Raw genomic sequence first — 10,911 nt, 5'->3', positions numbered from 1 at the left:
TGAAGCGTCCACAACTGGGACCTTTTCCCAGAGCTCCGCATGAGACTCTGGCATGGGGTACAGACTAAGGAATCGCTTAGGCATCTGTAGCCTCTTATCAGGAGTTTTCCAAGCCCCTTCTAACAATTCCTGTAACCCCTCATCTGAAGGAAAAGTAACAGCCTCCTTCCGCTGTCGCTTAAAAACACCTTTAACAGGAGTCTTATCCTCCACAGACAGCTTTAAAGCTTGCTTCACAGCTACAATGAGATCCTCTATACCAGCAGCAGAGTTCTCTTCCAAATCATCACCCTGATCCCAGGGGATGTCAGTATACTCTCCTTCCTCTTCATCTACCACAGTAGTTAAAGCATAAGACCTTCTAGGGGTCCCTGCCACATCCTCCATTTTGTCCAGCATTTCACTGAACCTGTTGATCCCTTTAGCAGTATCCTGCATCACCTGAATCAGCGCAGGATCTGCCTGGGTAAGAGGCAAGGAGCCAGACGACTGCTGAGATGATGGCATAGGTCTCTGTGATTCTACCAGCCCATCACTCTGCCTGTCCAAAAGCTGCACCAAAGCGTTTACTGACCTGCCTAGGGCCCTGGCCCACGCAGGTTCCATCTGCTCTGCCCTATGGGGTTCACTGCCCATGGGTCTCACATCAGCGCAAGTAATACATAAGCCCCCCTTGGCCATCTGCTCAGGGACAAACTTTTGTGTGCAAACATTGCATGCGCTCAGTGCACTAAGGGCTCCCTCCCCCAAAACCACAGCCTGATGCTCAGACATGATGCAAGTGATAAATGTATATCTATCAGTATACACAGTGCAAACAATGTACAAGCGTTTATACAGAGGCAATGCACCCAGTCACTTATCTGTCTGTTGGTTTCAACTGCGGGGAAGCGATGCCCAGGAAATCCAAGTCACTCTGCCAGGATCAGTAAGCCAGCTCAGCTCCGCTGCAAGCGTTCTGAAAGGCGCCAAAGTCAGAGTGAAGGAAGAGACCACAGGTCCCTGCTGCTGCGGGGTCCGTGACCTTTTGGCGCCAACCACCCCCAGCCAGCCGCTCCTTAGGTAGGATTTCCTAGTTCCAGTGTCTCCCCCTCAACTGGGGATCACTTGGAACATGCCTGTCACAACGCTGCTGTCCTCTCATCTAGGAGCTCAGCGTGTAAGCTCCGCATAAAATGGCCGCCGCCATCACGGAGCGCCTGTCCCCCATGATCCCCACCTAAATGTGGAGCCGGTTTCAGGGTACTCCGGAGCCCAGGCAGCCTCTTAGAAAAGGCTATAAGCGCTGCACAGGGAGACCAGACAGTGTCTCCCCTGTGCACAGTGAGCTGACAGGACGCGCTTCTGTCAGCTCCTGCTGCGCTAGCAGTGTGAGGATTCACTATGAGAATCCTCACACTGTGCCTACCTAGCTAGGGTGAAAGTTAATAAAACAATAAAAATCCCCTAACTACTCTAATTCTTCGGCTGCTCCTGCAGCCCTTTAGAATAGCACCCACTCCAGTGGGCACCTAACACGAACTGAAGAGTCCAGGGATGCAGTAGGGGAGGAGCCTACCCTCTAAAGCTTTAGGATAGGTGCCTGGCTCCTTCGGACCCTCCTACATCCCGGTGTTGAGCTGTGTCACCAGGACCATTGAAAGAGAAAAATCACATTAGTCATGTTCATAACACTACAAATATTTTTCATATAAGTAATAAAAATATCATGCTAATGAATAGATATGCTACACACAAATTCATACATTAGCCATATATACACTACCCATATATACCCATATACACAATATATACATTACCCATATAGGCCCATATATACACTACCCATATATACCCATATATACACTACCCATATAGGCCCATATCCACCCATATATACACTACCCATATAGGCCCATATATACCCATATACACCCATATAGACACCCAGATACTCATGCACATATATAAAAGCATTCCTTAAAACATTGCTAACATAAGCATACATATTTGTGAAAAAAATAATACTTACATCGGCTAATATACCGCCGAATGCTTGATAACAGCCCTGGCTGCCGGCGGCGCGGATCCGACCACCGCCGCTCCACCTGCCCCAGGCTCCTACGAACTCCGGTCCGGGCGTAGATTAAGTGCCGGGCAGCGTTATACGTGAGGCGCTTCTCCGCATTGGAGACATAGGGGCCCCTGGGCCCCAGGCGCTGGTCCATTACCTGGACCAATGCCAGCAGTTCCCGGGGGGAAAATGGGGCAGCCCTTGTCGTAAACATATTGGCAATGGCGCAGTTATTAATTGCAGGTACATATATAAGTTTTGGTGGTTGCTGATTGGTCGAAAACATAGTTTTTTTGTTGTGAACTTTATTAATCCATCTTAGATAAACAATATGTATGCGAATGAAAAGATTCGCTGACCGTTCCGATATGCACACACGAACATACAGTATGCATTCAATGTAGGGAGACACGTACTGTATATACAGTATGCGAAAATTTATACACGCAACTATGTATTAATACATATCTACACTACGCTGATAATAACGCACATACAACATGTTGCTCTGTGAATAATTATTACACATTAGAAATGTAAGAAAGCATTGTGACGTTGGTATGTTTTAAATTTTTGATAAGAAACCATACAAGTATTCCAGCAGCGACCACCCGAAAACACATACTCATCAGTGGAATTACATGTGAACACATTTAGCCATGTAGCACAGAATGGTCAACAACCTGTGAATGCTCAGGTGCGTTGTTACCGCGTAATTTAAGCAGGATTTTTTGGCGGAAATTAGCTACAACATAGCGGAAAAAACAAATACGCCCCTTGTGAAAGGCGGGATTTTAGCATATAAATATGCAGCCAGATGCAGACCACTTTTGCTGCAAACATGTCAGGCTCTGATGATTCCGCAGCTGAGGACGCCCTAGTGAGGGCAAAAATGGAATCTATGATGGAAGAATTGAGCAGGAGGGCACAGGAGCGGAGAAGGAGGGCACAATAGAGGAGTAGTGTGGCAGATCAAGGGGGCCCCTCACAAACAGACCCTGTTCCAACTGTACCGGCTCAAGAAGGGCCCAGCAACCAGCCAGAACAAGAGGTTGCATCTCTGCCAACATGTGTGACCCAGCAGCTGCATAGTGAGGTGACTGGGGCCACCAGAAAAGGCCTGCACCATCTAAGAAGAGTGCTGGGCAGGATACCAGCAGCAAAAAGAAAAACCCTGCATTTCAAGAGGCAGAATTGAGAGTTTTAGTACCCCTAGCACGAGAATGGATTGAATTAGTTCCCAGGAAGCTGGCTTCCAGTGCAAGGATGAAGATTTGGGAGAAAATTACAGAGGAAGTAAATAAGGTGGCAAAAGTGGCGAGGGATTTGGTGTCAGTGAAGAAAAGGCAAGTGTGTTTCTCCCCCTGATATTCAAATATGTGTGTACATATGTTACATGTATGTTTTGAGGATAATAGAAAGGTGTGTTTGTAGATAGAGTTACACTTCAATGACACGTGAACACAACCATGTCTAATAACCCACATTTATATATGAAACATGCACCATTGGTGTGATGTGAGGTTATGGCCACAGTTCTGCTCATGTGAAGGGACAACAAGTGTGTTGTTGTAAAAGACTTGTTGAAACATGTTCCATATGTAGCAAATGAAATAAGGATGTCCAAACTGTGCACATGTATCTGTTAAGAAACTACACATTCCAGCATGCCTTCCCATAGTTACATGACTCTCTAATAGCAACACTGGCAAGCTATGCTGGGATGTGTAGTTTCACAACAGCCGGAGGAGCATACTTTGGCCATGGCTGCTCTCATTTCAGCATAGTGAGATATGTATGTGCATTTAGCGGCCTAATGAGTGATATAGGAGACACTGTAATGCCTCATAATGGTGACATAAATGTGTATGTGGCAAACGTATGCAGAAAAATATCATATCAGCCACACTAGTAAATGTAACGTAGTAATGGTGTTCAGTAGCAGAGTGGTGCACATATGTCCTGATTATACTTTGTATTTATTATTTGTAGGTGGACAGATTTCAAAAGTGGGCTGAAGAGGAAGATGACTGAGCGGTATGCTCACAGCATGTCCACCGGGAGGGGGCCTATCCCATCCAATTTGGAGTATACCCCCCTGGAGCTGGAGGCATTGGATGTCGTGGATGTGGCAGAGGTCAGGGGGATATCCAATATGGATAGTGAGCTCCCGGTGGAGGTGTTTGCTGCTGAGTTTACAGGTAAATTAGAGTCATGCATTGATTGTGGTAACAGACATTGTTGGTGTATGTGATGGTGACATTGATTTGTCTTTTTACCCTAGGTGAGCCGGCTAGTCCAGAGGTACCGCCAGCATCTTCCCCTTCAGGCCCACAAGTCCAGCAGCCTCCGCCAACAGGACACCCCCAGCCACAACAGGCAGGGGATCCCATGTGGACACAGTTGCTGGAGACGGTCGTGCCGCAAGGGGTGGAGGCTGCGGCCCGTCAACAGCAGTTTGGGGAATTTTTTGGCAAGTGGAAGGCTGCCAACAGCAAACAGTTGGAGGAGTTCACCCGCCAGAATGACATTCTGGCGGCTGGCATGCAAAAACATTGCACAACAACTCAGCCGCCAGAATGACATTCTGGCGGAGCTTCTCCCCACCGCCAGGTCACTCAGGGCGGCCACCCCATCTGCTGCCCCACTCCAAGCTGCACCACAAGCTTCAACGTCTGCCGACCCTCCTGTGCCCACTGTCCGAAGAGGGTGCAAGGCCGCTGGCCCCTGGCCCCATCAAAAAAGGGCCAAAGTAATGCCACCTTATTCACTTTCTCTGTGTTTGGACCCCAAATCTTTCCATTTGCAGTGGGGTTCCACTTCCTGAGTGCTAAATCAATCCATTCCCGTGCAATGGGTACTAATCTGTTTAATTTGAACTCTTGAAATGCAGGGTATATTTTTGCTGCTGTGAATCCTATCTTAGCATTCTTCCTGGGTGATGCAGGTCGGATGCTGGTGTTCCCTTTCATTTCACCATTGCAGTTGCTGGGTAACACATGTTTGTAGATATGCCACTTCTTGTTCTGGCTGGTTTCTTTTTTTTTACATTATATTTTTGTTTAGAATATTTATGCAATAATAATTTTTTTAAAAAAAGCTGTGATGCTTAACAGCAAATAAATTTCATTTACAAAAATAAAAACCTGTGTTGTATGTGTAATTTCTTGTGCAAACCAAATACTACATTTTTGTGTACTTACTCAACTTGGTCTTTAGGTGAATGTAGTGATGTGTTTCTCATGTTTGCCATGCAGAACCCTCTCCATGACCATGCACATGTTCATCTCCACCATTTCCCTGCTAATTTGTTTGTGCCAGCACCTGTGCAGAACAACTTAATAGGTGAGAAAGCAGTTTCAGTGCAGGTGATGTAACTCCTACATTACAAATTAAAACCAGGGCCAGAACAATGAGTTGCTCATGGAGTGGGTGAGGTAGTCAAACAAGGGGCCAAAGTGACATTTGTGTAGGAATGCATATGTGTCCTCCAAAAACAAACATTGATGACTCCCCATAGGTCTTGGTACAGGTATGTTAAAGATGTGTCAGTCGACCAAGCATGACAAAATGGTTTGTGTGCAAACATGTTCTAATATTGTTTAAAATATGACTTTAGAGTGTGATAGGCAGATGTTGGGATCCTTTGTTAGAGATATGTGATTGCAATAATGTGCTTGGTGGCATCTTACATAAAGATTGTGCTACATAAAATTCATAGCAGATATGAAATTGCATAATGTATGTTGTTGGGCAAAAAGACCAAAGATTGTGTGCAAAATAGTGGGCATGGCCTTAGGACATTGCTCCACCATTGCAAGTAGAAATTGAGTCCAAAAACATCCTTGTTGGTCTTAGATGTGGTTTATGTGTATTTTTCCATATAAAAAACTGGTATGTTTGTGCTACAGTTGACACAGTGTCCTGCTTTTTAAAGTATACAAAAACACTTTCTGAATGAGTCTAGATGGTTATAAAATAACTACCTTGACATATATAAGCAGGTCTTTGAATGAATCTTACATAAAATAAAACCAACCTTTACATGTTGAGAAGTGTAGAAAGATAAGCTTCCAATGTGTTTGAGGGCTGTGTGTGGCTTGCAGGTAGTGAAATAATGGTTTTCACTTAATAGACTGCAGCATTGCTTATTACATTCAGGTGTATGTGTTAGTGTAGTAATCAGCGTTAATTAGCAGACCCAGGCATCCGCTCTCATGCGGTATCTCTAGGGGTGGTCTGGAGCTATCTTTAGAGTCCGCCTGTTTTTGGGCAAAATGCACGGTGCGTTCGCCGATCGAATCGGTTGTGGCACCGTGCATTTTGTGTGCACACCCACGTGTACGCCCATGTTTACGCCCAGTTTTCCTCTTTATTCCGGCCGCTCCCCTAAAAACGCCCATATGCCGCCCACAATGAACGTACTTTTGCGGACAGGTTTTTTCGCACGTGAAGACCCGTCCGTGAGTGGTGTGCGGTCGCTGCACATGCGCATTGTGAAAGCTACGCATGCGCAGATGTAAAAAAAAACCTGAACCGCCCATTTACGGTCCCACCATACCAAACAGAATAAGGCCCTATGTCACATTTAAGAGTATCTGCTACTCTTTTCGTAATGCTCTGGACACTGCTAAACAATCATATTTTAAATCTCTAATTTCTTCTCATGCCACCAACCCTAAGTGACTTTTTAATACATTTAAATCACTTCTTTACTCTCCCCACCAGCTAATATCAGTGCTTCTTTCTTAGATAAAATGGCATGCTTTTCTTCAGCCAGTGACTTGCTTACTTCCTTTCCTGAGCCCTTTGCCACTTTCTCCTCATTTGACCCCACAAGCGAGGTGGAATCCAATCCATTTTGAATGCAGCTGTGAGGCTGACCTTCCTGACTAGATGTTCAATGTCTGCTGATCCAATCTGCCAGTCCCTCCATTGGTTGCTTGTATTTTACCGCATTCAATATAAAATACTACTGCTGCCTGTGTCCACTGGAGCCCTGCACCAAAAATTCTGGGGCAGGCAGGGAGGCTTACACCTCCCTGCCTGCCTCTGTCCCCCTGCAGCATTCGCCGCAGGGGTTAAAATTTGCCGTCAGGTGCAGCGAGCCCCTGCGCCATTAAATAGGGTGACAGGGAGGGCTGTCAGCGAATGCTGCAGCCCTCCTGAACCCTGCGAATGTGCAGCAAATCTTAAACAGGATTCACACTCCTGAAGAAGACTATCTAAACGCGCTGAGTGTTTGGTGAAGACTCCCCAGGAAGAAGAGGCTGTCTGGCGATCCACGTGGCGTACAGCAGAGGTCATCCATCTTCTGGCTCCGGACTGGTATATGGACCTATCGATGTTGTTGTGCCTGATCCATCTGACTGCTAGCAGCTTTGCCTGAGGGGTTTATCACCTATGCTATTTTAAAAGTCTACCATTTGTAAGTGCGGACTTGTATTAAATTTAATTTTTAACCAAGGATAATCTGCACTATGTTATTTCTCTATTCCACTCACTCACATGCAATGTGAGATCTTGTGGTTATCTTTTCAGATATTAATCCTGTTACTGAGAAATCTCCAGTGAAAAACCTGTTTGGAAACAAATGGTGATATCTCTGTCTATTTTTTTACTGTGTCTTAAGGCTATACACTGAGCGCTGTGTGTGCAACACCTTTTTTGTCCATTGTATTCCTATGGTGGTATTTTCCTGGATGTTATACCCGCGGTGAATTCACACTAGCTGCACTCTGTTTTAATTGCGCACGCCTGGTTGGTACGCCCTTCTTGTTTCTATCTAACGTTGGCTTATGGCCAACGTCAAATATTTTTGCCATTGATGGGGGAGAACCAGATGTGTTTTCCTCCATCAATGGAGGAAAAATCAAATGTTTTGCAATTGTTTTTTTCAAAGGGCCGGGATACGAGCAAAGCGAGACCGCGAGGGAACGATGATGCTATTCTGAAAGTGGCTAACGTGATCACACGTAAAGTGGCCACAAAGATAAGAAAGTACCCACAAAACACTTGAACTTCCCCCAAAGCGATGAGGAGCAGCATCAGCCTTTTGCTATATAGCAGTGGTTCCCAAACTGTGTGCCTCAGGACACTTACAGGGGTGCCTTGGGTTGGTGGACCAGGATCAATTCATATTATTTATGGTCAATGTACCAGGCAAAACCATTGCTTGTGGCTGCCAATCATAACATATGTGGACAAACAGGAGCAAATCCTGCCCCTCACCACATAACTGTGACATATAAACACAATAGGGGGTATTCAATGCTGTGGACGAGCGGCGACAGCGAGCAGAGCTTCCTGCTCCTGTCACCACTCATCCTGTCATTATTCAACGCAGCCCCCTCATACGCCAATTCCCCCTCGCTCCATTTTTTGAGCAAGGGGGAATTGGCGTATGCGGCTCCAGAAGAAACGAGACTCGCGGCTAAATACAGCGAGTTTTCTGCATTAGCCGCGGATCTCGCTGTTTTGGGGAATTCTCGCGGTCCTGTGACGGCAAGGATTTCCTCAGAACATTAAATAGAGTGAGCGGCCGGAGCGTGCCTAGGGGTGCCTTGCAAACATTTTGATGCTCTAGGGTGCCGTGATTCAAAAAAGTTTGGGAACCCTGCTATATAGGATTCATACACTGCACATGAACTCTGCTGCTAAATCTTCACCAGTGCTGGATGAAAATGTTTGGTATTCTCAATAGCGAATATAATGGGAAGAAGAGATGTAATACACTGGCAATGTCAGTCAGACACCTCATCGGGACATAGCCTATAGGTACGAAGAAGAACTAGTTTAGTTATAATCGCAATAATATGCTACGGTAGCTTGTCTTACGGTAGCAGAGAAGCAGCGCCTCACATCCAATCAGATGCCCGCACTGCCTTCCCGCTGCCCATCGCGCCACTGCCCCGCCCACCGGAACAATCCCTCCAGGCTGTTGGTTACACCGCGCAATCTTACGTCACTGCTTTTCGCTAGCCCTGTAATCCTAGTCTTATAGCCACGCCCACTCCCCCTATCAGAGGCCGGGACCAGCTAGCATTCGTTGTTCATTGCGCAACGGGGCTGTCACTCACACGAGTGTCTGTCGAATCAGTGATTTGTTTCCCATTTTGACTGTTGAGAGGGAAGTAAATGATCAGTGTGGATGTGTCGGGGTTGTTGCTGTGCGTACGGGGCCGGTGTGCTGCTGAGGGAAAGCCGGGGTCGTGGGTGTTGAGGTGAGTGCTGGTGAGGTGACATGCCTGCCCCTGTGTTACACATATGCGCTTTATATTGGCAGCTCTTCTGGCACTACAAGTCCCATGTGGGTATTTAGCTATGTAATGTGGAGTATCCGGTAAGTACAACCTGCTTCAGAGGCTGGCAGGGCTTGCTGGGACTTTTAGTTATTTTAGTTACCCCACAAGCAGTTTAATGTTGCCTTAACCCTTGAAATTATACTCTGAACATTCATCAAAGTAGTAGTTGCTGCTGCTGCTGTTGTTGTTGTTGTTGTTGTTGCGGTTTGTGGACATGTGTATACAAAAATACCCTATGAGAAATCATACCTGGGGGCATCAGGACGTTTAAACATAATTATGATCAATATATACATTCGTAGAAATATTTTTCTAATTCTTTGTAGGATTTTGTTTTGTAGGTTTTTATCATTAAAAGAACTGTGATCTAATACACAACAATGTCGATAGACTTTGATAGTGGAGCATTGCAGACCCAGCATGAAGAGGAAGATGAGTATGATAAAGAGGATTATGCCAGGGAGCAAGAGGTGAGAGTACATTTTTCTTTTCTCATTAGTGAATGGATTACTGCTTACAACATGTTCAATAAAGCGTGACAAATTTATCTGTGTATTATAAGGCATTGTGTAAAATACACTTGGGATTCATTTACAGGCACCATCTGGTGTGTTTTCAAAATGTCAGTCCTAATTATGCTCTTTTGTGTGTAAAAAATAATATAGAACATATATATATATATATATATATATATATATATATATATATATATATATATATATATATATATATATATATATATATATATATATATTTTATTTTCAACTTTAGTATATCTTTCTAAATTGCAAAAAAGCATTAAACAGGAACTTTGCTAAAGCATAGTGCAAATAGCATATTATGCGGCACCAATAGTACCCACATCATGTTAGTTATTTATGCTATTTATCCCATTAAATATACTATTGTTGATTGTTTTTGTCTTTTTTAATGTTTGTGTGGCTGTTTTTATGGATTTATTCGTTTATTTTAAGTATTTTATGAGGTAGAACATAACAATAACTTATTGGACACATTAGAAGTCCCCTCCAGAACTCCATGATTTGTGTAAAGTACTTTGCATCTGCCTTCTGCTTTATATCGTTGTGGAACTCGTCAGGGACCTCCTTTTATCATTTGCTGTAGGATGTAGATGATACTATGCACTGATCGTAGATTTGCTTGATGAATAAATATTGTCTATGGGCCGTATTCAATGCAGATGGCGAAAACAAGCTACACCCTCACCGTTTAATCCCCTCGCCTGCCGCTCAGTATATTCAACGTTCCGGGTGAATCCTCACTGTCAGAGTACGGCGAGGTTCGCGGCTAATGCAGGGAGCCCGCTGCATTTATCCACGAGCCTCTGTGTTTTGGTGGCCGCACATGCCATTTCCACCTCACTGTAAAAACCTAGCGAGGTGGAAATGGCGTGTGCAGGGGGGGGTCAGTTGAAAACTGACCCGCGAGCTGTGACAGCAAGCAATCAGCACTGCTCGCCGTCACAGCTTGCAAAAGAGCATTGAATACTGCCCTGTATCTACTTCAGTACACTATACTGGAAACCACAACCAT

The 10,911-nt window shown here is 44.9% G+C and overlaps 1 protein-coding gene across 4 annotated transcripts in view; it reads left to right on the top strand.

Annotated features, from left to right (window-relative positions):
• Window positions 1-9,088: 9,088 nt before the first annotated feature.
• The window catches only part of CEP152 (centrosomal protein 152), a 50,946-nt gene continuing 49,123 nt past the window's right edge, over window positions 9,089-10,911 (top strand). For 3 of the 4 annotated variants that reach the window (XM_083183940.1, XM_083183941.1, XM_083183938.1), the window contains exons 1-2: window positions 9,089-9,276; window positions 9,699-9,827. In XM_083183940.1, coding sequence (XP_083040066.1) covers window positions 9,738-9,827 — 90 coding nt within the window. In that variant the 5' untranslated portion in view covers window positions 9,089-9,276; window positions 9,699-9,737. Of the gene's footprint in view, window positions 9,277-9,683; window positions 9,828-10,911 lie in introns of all 4 variants that reach the window. The other variant, XM_083183939.1, reaches the window with a different exon arrangement.

This window comes from Crinia signifera, chromosome 4, assembly GCF_055691185.1.
Source record: "Crinia signifera chromosome 4, ASM5569118v1, whole genome shotgun sequence".
Lineage (NCBI taxonomy): Eukaryota > Metazoa > Chordata > Amphibia > Anura > Myobatrachidae > Crinia > Crinia signifera.
Note: the sequence above shows the minus strand (reverse complement) of the source record. Positions and strands in the feature narration are given on the sequence as shown.